General features: G+C 40.4%; 1 protein-coding gene across 1 annotated transcript in view; it reads left to right on the plus strand.

The window, feature by feature from the left end:
- The first annotated feature begins 14 nt into the window (after positions 1–14).
- KIAA1328 (KIAA1328 ortholog) overlaps positions 15–16550 on the plus strand; it is a 179967-nt gene continuing 163431 nt past the window's right edge. The window contains 5 exon segments of the mRNA XM_075741197.1: positions 15–158; positions 161–308; positions 3782–3817; positions 6055–6194; positions 10521–10615. Coding sequence (XP_075597312.1) covers positions 15–158; positions 161–308; positions 3782–3817; positions 6055–6194; positions 10521–10615 — 563 coding nt within the window.

A 16550-nucleotide genomic window follows, 5' to 3' on the forward strand; every position in this document is an offset into this window, starting at 1 on the left:
AGTTCTCCCGGCCGATGCCTCGGTCGGCCTATGGCGGGCGGGACGCATGAGGCGGCCTGACGGGAGCTGTAGTTCCGCCGGCGCGCAGTGACCCCGTCAGCCCGCGCTCGGAGGACTACGACTCCCAGCATGCCCCTGTCTTCCGCGTGCCGGCAGTCCCCGGCAGTGGCAGGGCGAAAGCCGGCGCGGACAGCCAATGGGGGGCGAGCGGTGGGGGGGCGGCGGGGGGCACTCTGGGAGTGGCGGTTGTTTCAAGATGGCGGAGGTGGCCGGTGGGCCGGGTGGCGGCGTTTACTGGAGTCGGGACAGTATCCTTCTGTAGGGCGGTGGCAGCTCGCGGGGGGGGCGCAGCGGGGTTTCCGAACCGGGGCTGTGCCGAGGCGGTGGGGCCTGGGCGGCCTGCCTGTCGACGGGGGGTCCAGGGCGGGGGTCCGTGGCCCGGGGGTCTGTGTGGAGGGGAGCAGGGCGGGAGGGTGCTGGCGGGAAAGGCTGTGAGCTGTGGGGAAGCTGAGGCGGGGGCTTGGCCTGTCTGGGCAGGCGACGGGAGCGTCTGCGTTGGGGTTTTGGTGTTGATAGGGCTGGAGCCTGTGCGGGGCTGTGGGATGAGTGGGGTTTTGTGGCCGTGGCACGGGAGGTCTGGGGGCTCCTCTCGCGAGTCTGGGAAAGCTCGGCCTGGGGAGAGTGGTTGAATGTGTGCCTGTGCGCAGGGAGTGCGAGTTGTGTGGGATTTAAAAGCAAAGGTGGCCTGGAAGAGGAGAGAGGGTTGAGTGTCCACTTTCTGTGTGACTTAGTGATGAAATCTTGGGGATGGTATATACGTAGGAAGTGGGGGAACTGAGTTCAGCTTATGGAAACTTGCAAGGGGCTCAACAGAGAGAAACTGAGGCTAGAGATTCAGGCAGCAAGGAAAGATGTGTCTTTTGTGACTGGTGTCTAAGCTTGACTACAAGCATAAGATTTAGGGTGAGCCTGTGGAGGCTGGAGGGCTCTATTTGTGAGGGACAAGTGGGAGGCTGTGATGGCTTTGTCTGTAGAAGACGTGGGGCTGGACACGTAGATGGAGTAGGTGGCGGCTGTCATGTTAGGGATTCAGCCTGTAAAAACCTGCCTAGAGAGAGATGTGCTTCCGTGGTTCAGACAACCAGAAGGACTTGGCATTGATATTTGGGCTCATGTCACTGATTTAGAGGTTCAGCTACTTGAAGACATTAGGGTGGAACTGGCAGTCTGGTCTGGTGGAAATTTAGGAGCTGACAATTTAGCTGTAGGTATGAGGGACTTCGGGCATTGCTTTTGCTCACACTGAGAGTGGGACTCCAGGATCAGCTAGAAGTGATTGAAAAGAGGGAGCATGTGTATGTGCTCTTGTATTTATGTTTGAACACACACCCACTGGAAAACAATGTACAAATGAAACGGGCCAACCATCTAATGGACTGTTTAGGCAGCACATTGTTATGAGTTCTCATTTGTGGGGAAAAAAAAATGTAATGGCTTGCAACTTTTTCAGTGATGTGATAGGGTGAAGATTGGTAGTCGCTTATCAGATTTGTTGCCACACTGTCACTACTCTGTTCAGTTGTGGAAGTGTTGATGCAGTTACAATGACAGGTTGGATGGGGCTTTGGGCAACCTGGTCTAGTGGAGGGTGTCCCTGCCCATGGCAGGGGGGTTGGAACTAGATGATCTTTGAGGTCCCTTCCAACCCAAACCATTCTGTGATTCTATGGACTATGTTGGACCTGTTTGTGAGTCAACTCCTGAGTCACTGCAATTTTCTGTCCAGCTGATAAAGGTAACCTGATCTGACTTTGTTTTATTCTAATACACTAGGCTGCAAACCTTCACGGGAGAGTGGTTCTGGTAGCTGGGGGGAGTAACAGCAACAGCTTTGACTAATTTTTTTCATCCTGCTACAAGGTATCTGTCCACAATGGTGCCAATACTGGAGGCAAACTTCAAAAGCCAAACGTTGTTTAGGCAAATCTGTTTTATTTCTTATAGCCCTGTGTTGACACACAGATTAAGCATATGTCAGTTGAGAAAGCAGTCGCCTATGCTGAAGCTTCTTGCTTCCAATAGTAGTTGAAGGTACTGTCCTCAGTATCTTGCAGATTGCTGTCGTAGTTGTGCTGACACAGCTTCTTGGGCTGGGCTGTGATCCACACTTGGACTTTTGATCTACCTTGGTGCTTTTTGGAAAGAGGGGACACAGTGCTTTAGTATCAGAGTTTATTCAGCTCCTCACCTGGTTCGTGGCATGACCCCACAATGTGTTGTGACAGCTAGAGGTAGCAGGCTGCAGCTTACAGTCAAGAACAAAAGTGCTTTCAGCTTTTGTAGAGAGAGATGGCTTTGACAGTAGTACTAAGTGAACATATTCTCAAACTGGTGAGAGACTGAAGAGTGATAATTGTTTATAAGTGATAAAGTGGATCAACAAGATTGCAAGTGAGCCTGTGATCAAGCTTTTCCAGTGTGTCAGCTACCAGTTGTTGGTGGATAGTAGGTATTGATTGAATTTGAAGTTGCTGTCCACAGTGGGAAGCTTCTAGGCTGTTGCTAATTTTCTTCACTGTGTGGTAATTTATTAAATTAAGATTTTGAGATGATACTATCAAAACAAAATTTTAGTTAAGGCAAGAGTTTGTATAGGTTAGTCGAAAAAATTTTCACAACTGAAAATTTTGTTGTATGAAGACAACCACAAAACCTTAAATACATTTATCTGTAAATAGTACGGAAATTAGGTAATTGAGTTAATTGGCCAATCTTAAAAGTTTGAGGAAAGTAATGGTGTAGAAAAAAAAGATAGTGCAGCAGAATTTTGTGCCCTGTGATTTTGTTTTTTACTTCAGTATAATGTTAGTTACTTATGTGGGAATAAAAATCTTTACATTCAGCTAAATGAAACTGTTGCTTTAAGGAGGACACCATAGTTTACACCCTTCCCTGAATTGCATTGAGTTCTATTTTTAGTGACTTACGGGAGGCGAGGATTCAGGTTCAGTGACTGCTAATGTAGCACAAATAATATGGTGTCTGATCTTTTGTGATTTTTAAGAGTCTTCTGCAGTCAAATAATTTAATAGTTAAAGCCCTGGCTAATTTAAAAGGTTTTGAAATAGGTTGGGGTTTTTTTCCTGTATGTTATTGGTGTTTTTTGTTTGGTGGTTTTTGTTTTTTTTTGAAACTACTTCAGAGCAAATCTTGCTCCTCTTAAAGAAAATCAGTCCTCAGGATTTCATCTGTTACTCATCATGTGATGATCAGATGAGAGTGACCAACTTCCTCTGAAACCTTTTGCATTTATCCTCATTTGTGTTTCTTAGCATATATTGTACAAAATGTATTTCATTGCAGTATGAATATACACTATTCTCTAATTTGTCTTTCCTACATATCAAGAGGTTCCTTATATAATGATAACCTGCTCTAGTTTAAATAAATATTATTACTTAATTATCTTACTAATTGCACTTGCAAGTGGGACTGGTCCCTGGGATCTTTTGTGAAGGTGACCTCTAAGATAATCTTTACAGGCTGAAAGTTAGTGCACATTGAAAAAGGAGTAACGCTTTCTGTTTTAGCAATCTGTGTGGTGTTTGTTTTTTTTCTAGTCAAGTTGGGATTTTTTGTTTGTTCCTGGTACTCCCAAAGTGTTGCCAGTTTTTCTTATCAACAGTCTTTTAAAATTAAGAGCCAAAATACTTATTTTTATAGTTTAAAGGACCAAGCTTGTTCTCTTTTTGTTTATTACCTTTAACAAAGCCACATGCAGTTTCTGATGAAGAACAGCCAGTGGTATCTGTTTCAGGTATGATCTTCTAATAGCTTTAAACAAACGTTTTTCCTGTGAATGCTGAACTTTGCAATGTCTTTTCAGGTATGCTGTTTGTGTACTTAAGTGTGTAAGGTAGACTTACCACAAGTTGTAATGAGACATGCAGTATTATAGCAGAGGGTTTATGCTCTGCTGCTTAGATTAGCATACAGTATAAGATGAGCAGTTTCAGGGGAGTTGTTTCTATTGCAGGTACAGCATAGAATTATAGAATGGTTTGGGTTGGAAGGGACCTCAAAGATCATCTAGTTCCAAGACCCCTGCCATGGGCAGGGACACCCTCCACTATACCAGGTTGCCCAAAGCCTCATCCAACCTGGTCTTGAACACTTCCAGGGAGGGGGCATCCACAACCTGTTCAGGGAACCTGTGCCAGTGCCTCACCACTCTCACAGTAAAGAATTTCTTTCTAACATCTAATCTAAATCGACCCCCCTTCAGCTTAAACCCATTCCCCCTTGTCCTGTCACTACACTCCCTGATAAACAGTCCCTCTCCAGCTTTCCTGTAGGCCCCTTCGGGTACTGGAAAGCCACAATTAGGTCTCCCTGGAGCCTTCTCTTCTCCAGGCTGAACAACCCCAACTCTCTCATCCTGTCCTCATAGCAGAGGTGCTCCAGCCCTCTGATCAGCTTCGTGGCCCTCCCCTGGACTCGCTCCAACAGCTCAATGTCTCTCCTGTACTCAGGCCCCCAGAGCTGGACGCATAGTTTTATCCAATCTATATGGCAATATGAAGTTTTGGTGTGGTCTCTAAAGAGTGTTGAAGCATTAGAGATGTTCAGGTCTATTGCAAATTTTGAAGAAAACAATGAAAATGAAGATTCATTGTCTAGTGGTCTAGTGGAAGGTGTCCCTTCCCGCAGCAGGGGGTTGGAACTAGATGATCTTTAAGGTCCCTTCCAACTGAAACCATTCTATGATAAATAAAAAATAATTTAAAAAAGTTTATTAGTTCTCTTGACCTTGATTTACTGAATGCATGCTTGTGTACATCCCTGGGGGGAAAATGGGTGTTCTTAGTCCCCCTTCAGAATTTTCTAATTGTTTTCAAACACAGCTTTTATAATGACGCCAGGTCCTGAAAACATATCTGGGGATGATTAACTGTGATAAAATTGTGCATATGTCCAGCAGTTATAAATTTTGAGGAATCCTGCTCTCTAGGTTTGGAGTAGCATGGTTACTGTTACGCTTCAAAACACTGGTGTGTTTCATAGCTAGCATAGTTCAAACCAGGAGATCAGATTGCTATACTCTGTGCCCTGGAAAGAAAGCAGTGATCCTAAGTGATGGAAAAGGATTCACTCTGGGAAATATTCCTCCACTTTGTGGAAGAGAATTTCAGAAACTGTTTTCCCTTGTGTACAAGCATGGAGTTGTTAAAGCCGATAATTTAGTTCTTTCATTTGAATTGCCAGCACACCTCTGAAATTCATTACCCAAATAAATGTAATCTGTCTGCTAGTATAAAATTGATATTTTTTGTTCACAACTTTTTGTGCCTCTGAACAGTCAAAGCTCAAACCTTGAGGCAGTACCAAGAAGCTGTTGGCTTTCATCTGGCCCTGGGAGGTTTTAGTGTTAGTGTCAGTGTTGGCACTTTATAATTGCAGCACTAGGATTTTCAGTGCTTTAATGTTGTTATCATTGGTAGGGGTGAACTAATTCTAATTATGGCAGGAAACTTTTTACAGATAATCTGGAGTGTGCACTGCAGTGTAACCTTAATCATATGCCTTGTCCTGAAAGGAACAGTTAGCCTTAGCAATCAGTAGGATGGCTGTATAACAGAAAAGAATTACATTTTATCATATGAGTGGTACTCTTCACAGTATTACTGCTGCTTCCTTCCTCATTGTCTTTAAGCATCAAAGCAGAAACTCAGTTTTATGCTTTTGCATCTTAAACGTAGGTTTTTGCATTGAACCTCTGTCAGAAGACAGCATGTGCGTTTCAGAATTTACTTTGATGTTCATTGTGGCTGGGTGCACTTCAGTGCCGTGCACCTCTTTTTCTGCTGATCTTTCATCTTAATAAAATTTCTTACGGAGTGAGAGGCTGGGGGTAACTGCAAACATACCCAAAATGCTTACTCTTTTCAAAAAGAGCTGCTAAGTCAAGTATGCCTTTGTGGAAGTTGTAGGAGGCAAGAGAAGGGTCCCTTTTGACTTTATAATCTGCATGTTCTGCTGGTCTTTCGTCTACAGGAGTGTCCACAAAAGGAAATTTAAGAACAAGCTATTTACCAAAATATCAAAGAAGTAAAACTGAGCTAAAGGTGCCTGTAGATGTTGCTTCTGTTTCCATGGATCCTGTTAGAAGCATAGGAGACCTGACAGGGCAGCAGGTAAGTAAAGGCAAATTCTTCTTGCTCTTAAGAGTGCACATAGTAGAAAAATAGCAGGAAGTCTTTAAAAATATTTGAAAATTTTCAATCTAGAGTACTATTATTTTTGCAATCTCTTACCCTTTTTGCCCACTTAAGTGGTGGCTTCCTGGCAAAAATTACTTTTCCACTAAGATTGCTTGCCCACCTAAAGAGAACAAAGGCTGAACATGCTGATTTATGGAAGTAGTATGTAACTGCGGCTATGTGAAATGTATTATATATATTTCTATGTGTGTGTACAGAGAGAAAGTTAAGTGTAGGTTTGAGTAGCCCCTAATCTGTATGTTACTAGCCAAACATGCAAGATGATGTGTTTCGGTTTATTCAGTTTCATTGCTCTAGTCATATCACTTAGAAACAAGACTTGTAAAATTCTTTTCAGAGACATTTTTGCTGCAGCTGCTCATGTTAGTAGGGTAAAATCACTTTCTGCTTTTGATAGTACAAGTTACAAATACATCTGAGTAGTAGCTTTGTCAGTTAACATTATCTTTGGTTCTACTTCAAATTGTCTGGTCTACTCCTGTGAGAATAGGTGACACTTTTCCTACAGTTTATTGCATTAGAAATTTCAAAGCAGTGGGCTTTCCTTTGGAAGGTTATTCTGTATTCTAATAGGTCTCGTGGTATTCAGAAATCTGTTGAGAGATGCTATTTTTCTAACATGATTTGTATAGTACTGTGACTATGTAAGTCATTCGAGTACTGTTAAGTCTCTTGCCTAGTAGTCATCTTGGGCAAGTCTGTAAGTCGCTAGGGTTTGATATTTTCCCACTTACGGGCAGGATCGAAAACTTTTGAGTGCTTCTGAATCACTGTTGTATTATCATGCAGTTAAATGATCTTTGTCTGGGCAAAGATGTCTTTCTCTGTCTTCTGTGGGCTGAGTAAATGCAGTGTGCCTCACGTGCATGTTCAAAACCCTGTTGTAAAGAAACATCACTGAATTCTCATTGCTTGGACAGTGTCATTGCCCTTCAAATCCTTCAGCATGACACCCTAATAACTAGTATTCATTTTTAGAGCCTGTCCTGGACTTGTCCCTTTCCATTTCTGTCTTTATCAGTACTTGTTTTTACGAGGCTGGTAGGTGCCTCCACTTCACAAATGATGCTGTTAAGTGACATGCAGAGACATTTCATAAAGAGCCCCCATTACGCAGAGTCTTTATGTAGAAGCATCTCTTCATAAGTATCTATAAGCCCGCTGCCTCATAGGTGCCTTCATATGTCACTCTAAAATCTGTTTTTTGTGTTGCGTGTTGTTTGCATTCCTTTGCATTGTTTAGAGTACTTCTTCCCTGTAAGAGCTGCTGGCGTAGAAATGGGCTTTGTTCTTTTTATACAATGCCTAATACACCAAATCTTGATTTGAAGCTCAAATGTGCTTTAATATTGACAATAAAATGGGTTCAAAGCTTTTTTTCTTTTCTGTCTTTTTTTAACCTCCTGTTTTTATCTTACCTTGCCAAATCCTCATGGAAACTTTGTGCTCTAACTTTGAAGATAAGCTCTGAATTACTTGAAACAAACAGAACAGTACATTTTGCTTGTTATGGAAGAAGAAGGTTTCACAAAGTTTTTTGGCAAGGAGTTTTCATCACCAACAAAACTGACTTTCTTCAAGGTGTCGTGTACATGTCTAGGGAGGGCTGATCACTTTAACATACTTTACACTGTTGTACTGGTATGTAGCTCACCATTGTGATTTACCAGAATCTTCTTTTGAAGAGAATGGATTGAGTTTTGCTCTACTAGGAATCTTGGCAGAACTGATTTACCTTTTCTTCATTCAGATAGACTTGAGTACCACAAAGGTAAATGAGAGTTTTGGAAAAGGCTTCAAAAAGGTCTTGTTAGCTCTGGAGCTTTTTTGGTACTTTTATTTATTAATCAGTGGTTTGCTATACTGGTCTTGACTGAAATTTCCCATCTTCCTACTTCCTGTTTGACAGAAGTCATCTGCTTCTTTCATGCAGATTGTCATCTTCCAAGGTGTGGTTTATAAAGTGAGAGAATCTTACATTATGTACTACATTTCATCCAGAAAATACTGAGTTACAAAAACTCCATTCTACCCTGAGCTGTGTAGAAAGCACAGAAACCTGGAAAAAGGAGACTATACAGTCCGTGCTTATATCTCATTTATCATCTTGTTTTGATGGTGGAGCTGTTGCTGTGCATAGTTCCACAGCTTTATTTTGACATGTGTTATGGTACAAGCTTACCTTTGAGAATTTTTTGTGTGCCGTCTATCATACCTGTGGGTGATACAAAAAAAGCACAGACTAGCTTTTCAGATTTTCCTCTCCATCCCATGAATATTTGTCTGGCAGTACGTACATAGGTTTGGTTAACAGCTTGAGGTACCTTCTGTTAAAATGTTCTTCACTAATGTGATCAAGCCTCTGCCTTTTTTTTGAGTGAAAAATGTGCTGTAATTTTTATATTTTTCTTAAAGAAGTTCCATCATCTAGCTGCTAAGAAAAAAAATCATTTTCAGACGTTTTTAGCATGGGAAATGGAAATTCTTCAACCATATGTTTAGTTGAAGTTAAATTCAGTTAAGTTAAAGACATTTTCTCTTCATTCTCTTCTTAAGCTGAAGGAAGGTTGATTAAGCTGAAGGAGGGTCGATTTAGATTAGATGTTAGAAATTCTTTACTGTTAGAGTGGTGAGGCACTGGAACAGGTTACCCAGAGAAGCTGTGGATGCCCCATCCCTGGAAGTGTTTGAGACCAGGTTGGATGGGTCTTTGGGCAACGTGGTCTAGTGGAGGGTGTCCCTGCCCATGGCAGGGGGGTTGGAACTAGGTGATCTTTGAGGTCCCTTCCAACCCAAACCATTCTGTGATTCTATGATTCATTTGTATGCGTGTAAACAGTGTATGTTTGGGAAGGAAACTGTGAAATCAAATGTGCCCTTGAAAAGCTCCAAAGTCTAATTTGTATTGTGAATTTGCTGCTTTCCTCCCCCCCGCTCCCCCCTCCCCGAGGAAAATACACTGAAGTTAAAATAAGAGTATACTGAAGGTCAGGTGTGTATAACGTAAGTCTGTATAAAATCATCACCTCTTTCAAAAGCGAGATAGTTCTTTAATTGTTTCAAATCACTGTTCAAGAAGCAATTAGCTCAGAATGGAAGGGGCCAGTTCCTCTCTGCGTGTAGATCAGCTGCCGTTACTGCTAACGAGGGGAGGGAAGCCCAGTCTTTGCTTTGTATGCGCAGAGGTGGTTCTGTGCTGTGTTGTGTTAACTTGGCCAAACTGCAAGGCATTTGGTAGCGTTCTTGTACCTCGTGTTAAGCACAGTATGTGCTCGGGGAGGTTTGTAATATTTATAGGTTTGTAAAAGTCTAAACTGAAAATAAATAAGGCAGATTAAGTAGAATTATTTACACCTTGGCCAGAATAGCATAGCTATTATTGCTGCTTTCATCTTGGGATTCTTATTTTGTGCTTATCGCTAGAACTGGAGAACTGAGTTACCAATAACAGAGGTTTTTAGTAAAGTTTTAGAATTTAGATCTGTTTCTTGCTTGGAAACACCCAAAATAGGTAATGCCAGTAACCTCCCTGACACAAGGGACTGTTGCAAACACGAACGGCAGTATGCCCTCTGGTGGGCATGGATAGCAAATACTGCAGCTCTCAGAGGCACAAAGGAATGCAGTAAAGGAACTGCAGTACTGGAGGACGTTAAAGGTTTGTTTTGAGTAATAAGTACGAAGGTAGCAAATAAGTGATTAAAATCAAATGATAGTAACATGCGAAAGGGTGTGTACTTTTCTGTGTATCCTTTGACATAAGGACTTATCATCTTCTAATGATACATTGCATACCTTTTTTTTTTTACTGTTTGCTTTTGTCAAAAACACTGAAGTGGAATGTGTTTTTCTTACTCTTTACTTTAGGATCCTAGTATAATAAAGTTGGAACTTGGATTTAGATATTGCTGCACTAGATTTCCAAGTCATGAGAACTACTGTCCTTTATCTAGTATGAATCAATGAACAGTGTATCTCTTAAAACTTTACCCGGCATGTTTAGTATTGACGCTAGCAGCTTGCATTTGAATTACAAGTCTCTTAAAAGAATTTCCCACAATTTGGTAATTTGTTTCACTGAACTGTACTTACATTTTAAAAAATAGGTATTTTATTTCCAGCTGGAATTTGTCTGCTTTCAACTTATAATTATTAGGTCTTGAAATGCTTTTAATATTTTGTGAAGTATTTGTTCTCCTTTAAAGAGTACCTTCTAAAATGTTACTTTAAATTTTTCAGGTCACTAATGAAGGAGGAATCAAGAGTGCTTCTTTAAAGGATTTGTGTCCTGAGGACAAGAGACGCATTGCAAACTTAATTAAAGAACTTGCCAGGTGAGTATAAGTATCACCTGAAAATGCATTATGTTTAAGGAGAGTCATGCCTCTAATTAACATCAAGCAATATAGAATGGCATTATGGAATTGAATATTTGCATAAGGTAATTTTTCTTGCTGGAAGAGGTATAAACAGCAGCCTGATCGGTTTTTCCTTGCTTCCTGACTCAAAATCCTCTAAATGTATTGAAAATGAGCCAAAGTTGTGACCTGCAGAAGTTCATCCATAGAAACCTAGGGGTAGGGTTTTGTTTGCTGCTTGTATCATGTGCTTTAAATATAAATACACATTGTCTTTTGGAAATGACAAAGTTAGTTGATATGAAACTTTGTAGCGCTTATTTGTCAGGGTTAAGCTTTTATATGGAATGCCACATTAAAGGTGGATTGTTGATCTTGTGGCTGATTAACAGTATTTATTCAATTATTGAATTATTTTAATTTAATTATTTTTATTTTATTTTATAATAAACTTTTATAATAATTTAATAATTTTAATTTAATTTTAATTTATTAAATTATTAAATCAGTATTTACCCATGTTTGCACATGTAGAGCAATAAAGAGTTCAGTGTAACTTTAACTTACCAAGCCATGCTTGTATTTTACTTCGATTAATTTCTTCAAGTTCTTCCCATTCTTTGAAAGGAGAAGCTGAAATAGTGCAGTATCTCACCTTTAGCTAAAGTTTTTTTCTGAGTTTCATTCCAGTGCTAGTTGCATTCATGAAGATAAATGATGTGAAATAGGTTGAATGTGAGCAAGGAGATTTTTCTCCTCCTCTGCATCCCTAACACTTCAGAATCTCTGGGAACCTTCTTACCTAATGGCTGTAAAATTGACAAGGAGCACATGGGACCTTGTCAGGCTGTCACACAACATCAGAGAGGAAAGTCTGGTGAGATGATCTCAGATCCTTTGGCCTAAAAGTTAGTGTCCGCATTAAGAATTTATAAAGGCAAAGTTTTTCTAGAGGAAAATGCAAGTTCTCAGGTATTAATGAAATGCTTTTTGCCATAGATTTCATATGTCTGTGCAATAATTGGCAAGCATTACTGTCCTTTTTATATACAAAAATTTGGGCAGAGAAATTAAGTTCCTTGCTCAAGGTCATGCAATAAGTCTCTGGTGCAGCTAGGAATATTTTCTCTCTGATTATCCTCATACAGTGTACCATTTTGCCTGCTAATAATTTGTACCAATATAGGATTTCTTGCTACACAGTTTTTCAGTAATTTCTGAAGTTCTTCATGCTTGCAACTCCATTTTATCCTACCTCATGTGTTAGAAAATGTCTAGTTAAGGCTGTCGTAAAGAGTAGATTGCTGGGAAGCCTGGTTACAAATTGTTAGATGTTGGAGCTATTCGGACACTGTTGCCACTGTAGATATATAGAGGTATATTCTAATATTAAAAAAACTTTTATTACATTGTTCCTCATAATACACGGCTCCCTAGTGAATAGTAGTACACTAACTCATTTGAGCATGGGATTCTTCTTAAATCTCAGATGCTGTGATTTTTCCCTGAGGACAGTTTGATATTTCTGCCTGACATTTCTTTGAAGAGAAATAGAAGGTGTAGCAACATTAATTTTGAAAAGTAAAATTAGTGGAACACTATTATTTTATACTTAGTTCTCTTTTATTTTTAAACCTAATCATATTTTTATTGGATGTAATTAAAAGTCCTTTGCAGAGTAATAGGGAAGTTGAACTTTAATTCCGCTCACCTCGTCACTTTTTTTAAAACGCCCCATAATTTTCATCCCTAGTTGAGCAATGATGGAGGATTTTTACATGCAGTAGAACATTCTTTGCTATTTTAGAGAAGAAGAAGAACCAGCAGAATGCTGAAAGTTTTCCAGGAAGACTGTCCTGCAGTAAATACTTGGAATAATAAAGATCTCACTTGACCAGAGCTATACTTCACTGTTACTTATTTTGCTACTATTTATGAATGAAAATGATGGTAGTTGGGACTAATTCCTGCATATTTATTGTAGCATGGTGGACAGAAATAGATTGGTCAATAACCGTCTGCATGAAGGCAGTTTTAAAGTGGTAAAAATCTGTCTGTGTGGAAACCAATAACAAAATATGATTAACTCCTGGGGCTTGAATTTCAACCAAGTCTTGCTTCAGCAGTTCAGGATGTTGGTCTTTCCCCCTGACTTCTGCGACAGTTGAATGAGAGCTAACCTACTTTTCTTTTTCTTCCTGTATTTTCTTCTCTTCCTGCATTCTCGCACTTTTGAACATTGGGAAGGTGTGTGCCTGTGCATTGGCTGATATGCTGCAGTGTCAGGCTTTGTCTTGGTGTGAATAAATTCTAATCCTGGCTATATTATTATCCTTTCCTTTGGAAAAAAAAAAAAAAAAAACAAAACCAAAACCAAACCCATCACAGTTACTGGGCTGTAATGCTCTGTTGCTGGGGATTCCAGTGGCTGACATCACATTAGCTGTTAGGGACTTTATGAAATTGAATTTTCAGACAGGGTCGAAAGGAAGGACTCAGCTGTATCCTTTCTAGTCCTCCTTTCTAGGCTAGATAATCTTAGTTTTTGCTCTGTGCTGCCACCTGTAAATCTAACCATTATTTTGCCTTTCTTTGAATATATGCAGTCTGTCTTCCCTCTTAAGCTGAAAAGAGAAAGGCAAACTGGATCCAAAGTTTAAAAGACTCAAATGTTGTAAATTTGAACTTTTTTTTTCTTGTGTCAGCAGATTGTTTTCAAATTGTTCTTGTAGGGGAATTTCGGAGTAGAATGAGTTGTGCCCATGTAGGGCACAGTGCTTTGAGTAAATGGGAAATTCTCGAGTATGATCAGCCATTATTTTCAAAAACAACCAGTATGGCACCTTTTTGTTTTCAGCAACGTGCTGCTGGTGTGGTGGTAAAAGTGGCAGGCACAGTAAGAGCAAATTTTAGGTATCCCTACAAGCAGAGTCCTTTTAAGAGGCAAAAAAGACTTCCTCTGATCTTTCATTACTGCAGGCTACTCTTGAAGCAGTCATCAGCTTATATAATGAAATGAGCAGTGACATGGTGAAGACACTGAAAGATTCTTACCCTCGTACTCTGCGCCAACGTCAGGACACATTAGCCTCTTCCAAGAGGGAGCAGCGCAAGGTCCCCTGGGACCTAGCCAGTTGACTGTTGAGCATGAAGGACTTGCTAGACATCATACCGAGAAGGGTTATAGAGTATTCTGGAGTGAAATGTTTTAAGTGATATGCAGATTTTGAGAGCTCTGTCTGTCTCGCCATTTGGCTAAATGGAGAGGGTCATAACTTCCTTTGCAGAGACAGTGACTATGTGTGTGCTTGCAAGCATTCACCTTGCTCCTAGCTGATATTTAGCCATAGTACTGTGACTTTCTGGCTCCTGCTATGACACGTACATCATAGATACTTCTCTGCCTGTACAGCTCACATATGCAATTTGCTTTTGAATGAACAGAGGCATTGACCAAGTGATGTAGAATGGTTCATGAAAGTTTAATTTTTGCTTTTAGTGGTGAGAATTGGTATCTAACAACTTTGTATTCTTTCTTCAGATAAGATAAACATAGAGAAAGCTGGCTCCCTGTTGCCTTTGCAAACAAATCTTCAAAAGCAATTTAGGTAGAAAGGTATCATAATGCCCTTATCCACCCAAGGGAGGGAGTGATTGCCCTTTTCAAATGAGATACAAGATGGTTTTTGCTATTGTTGTGGTTTTACCCCAGCCGGCAGCTGAGTACCACGCAGCCGCTCGTTCACTCCCCCCCATCGGGATGGGAAAGAGAATTGGAAGAGTTAAAGTGAGAAAACTCGTGGGTTGAGATAAAGACAGTTTAATAGGTAAAGCAAAAGCCACGTGCACAAGCAAAGCAAAGCAAGGAATTCATTCACCACTTCCCACGGGCAGGCAGGTGTTCAGCCATCTCCAGGAAAGCAGGGCTCTGTCACGCATAACGGTTACTTGGGAAGACAAATGCCATTGCTCCGAACGCCGCCGCCCCCCACCTCCTCTTCCCCCAAGCTCCTTATAAACTGAGCATGACGTCATATAGTATGGAATACCCCTTTGGTCAGTTTGGGTCACCTGTCCTGTCTGTGTCTCCTCCCAACTTCGTGTCCACCCCCAGCCATCCCGCTGGCAGGGCAGTGCAAGAAGCCGAAAAGGCCTTGGCCTCGTGTAAACACTGCTCAACAATAAGTCCATAGAACAAAAACATCTCTATATTATCAATGCTGTCTCCACCACAAATCCAAAACGTATCCCCACACTAGCTACTATGAAGAAAAATCAATCCTCTCAGCTGAAACCAGGACAGCTATCACATTAGTGTCTTTCTGGCAAAGACCACTGGCATGCCCAGAATGACTTGTACCCGACAGTTAGAAGAACAGCCTTCAGACAGCCCTTTGTCCCCTATTGAGAAAATGTTTCCTCCTTTCCAAGACCTTGGATTCCTGAACCCTTTGTAGGGTGCTGGCAGTCTGGGATGCTAGTCTTTTCTACTGGCATTGCTTTATGTGGACTTTTTATCCTGATATGAAGATAAAATTGACCAACTAAAATTGAAATTTTCCAACAAAAGGTGAAAATGGGAAATCCAAAGAGAAGGTTAATTTGGTTACAAAACTGGAAACCATTACAAAGGAGGACAGTAAAACTGTTGTAGCATATATCTGCTGCTTCAGTGTTTTTCTTCCTGCACTTAAGATCTTTGAAGGACAACTTGCCTGTGGAAGCCCAAATTACAAATCTGCAGTGTTTGGCCTCTTGGGTTGCCTTCTCTCCTGGGTTACCCTACCTCATATTTAACCAAATTGTTACCTGGCTTTAACTTTAATGTCAAGATAATTTCTTTTTTTTTTTTTTTTTTTTTTTTTTTTTTTGTGTGTGTTACTTTAGGAGCAATATTGTGCTGCAGTTCTCTTAATTGGTCAGGCAAAGAGACTGCAAATGAGATATCCCTAAGTTTGTCTGGAAATTACTTCTTGTTGATAGGTAAAGCATGCCTAGGATTATTGTGTCACCAATCACACTTAACCTTTTGAGCTTGAAAAGTAATTTGTAGCTATAAATTCATGCTGTGAGATCTAGTTTTGTAGTATTTTACAAGTTGCATATCATAAAATTTATCCATTGTTCAGCAATTTCAATTATGTTTTGGGATTGTTGGGTTTTTTTTGGGGGGGGGCTGTGTGTGTGGTTTTTGTTGTTTGTTTTTTTTTTTTAATTTATACAAACTGCCCATGATACTTGAATAAAATGTATGAGATTAGTGAACACTGTCCTTAGACAAAAAATGCTGCCATTCTGTTTTCCTGCAGTGCTGGTATTAAAAGTCACTTTGCTCGGTTCTGCTAGGGGCATTTGATCAGCTCTGGCATGAAAACTTTGTGGTTTATCTTTTTGAAGGGCATCTTTCACTTGGAATACCAGGTTTCATTTCCTGGATCCTGCATGTGCCTTTATCTTGGTCCTTGCTCCATTTTTCTCCCCCCTGTGGTGCTGCCTGTTCCAGATGCCATGCTTTTCTTGAACTGTAATACTTGTGGGTTTTGAGAATGGACACCAAAATATTTTCATCTTTGCTAGCTAGTTGGCAGACTAATATGAGGTGAGTGTTCCCTAAAAGATAATGTTCCCAACAGGTATGGGACTTGATCAATTAAGTTTCCAGTGTCTATGTTTCTGCTTTTTGTTTATTTTGTTTTCTGTCTGAACTTGCTCAGCAAGTTCTCAACAGTTCTAGGTGCATTCAAATTTCTCTTGGTAAAAGCTGAATTTTTTCTAATGTTTTAAAAATATATAAACTGCACTTTTTTATTTGCTTTTTTAGCTATTATTTTCTTTTGTAAAAATCGTAAGTGCCTTCAGTCAGGAAGAGTTCTTTTGAGTTTTGTCCCTAGTGTAGTGTTGATGTGAGTAT

Source organism: Balearica regulorum, chromosome Z (assembly GCF_011004875.1).
Source record: "Balearica regulorum gibbericeps isolate bBalReg1 chromosome Z, bBalReg1.pri, whole genome shotgun sequence".
NCBI classification, from domain to species: domain Eukaryota; kingdom Metazoa; phylum Chordata; class Aves; order Gruiformes; family Gruidae; genus Balearica; species Balearica regulorum.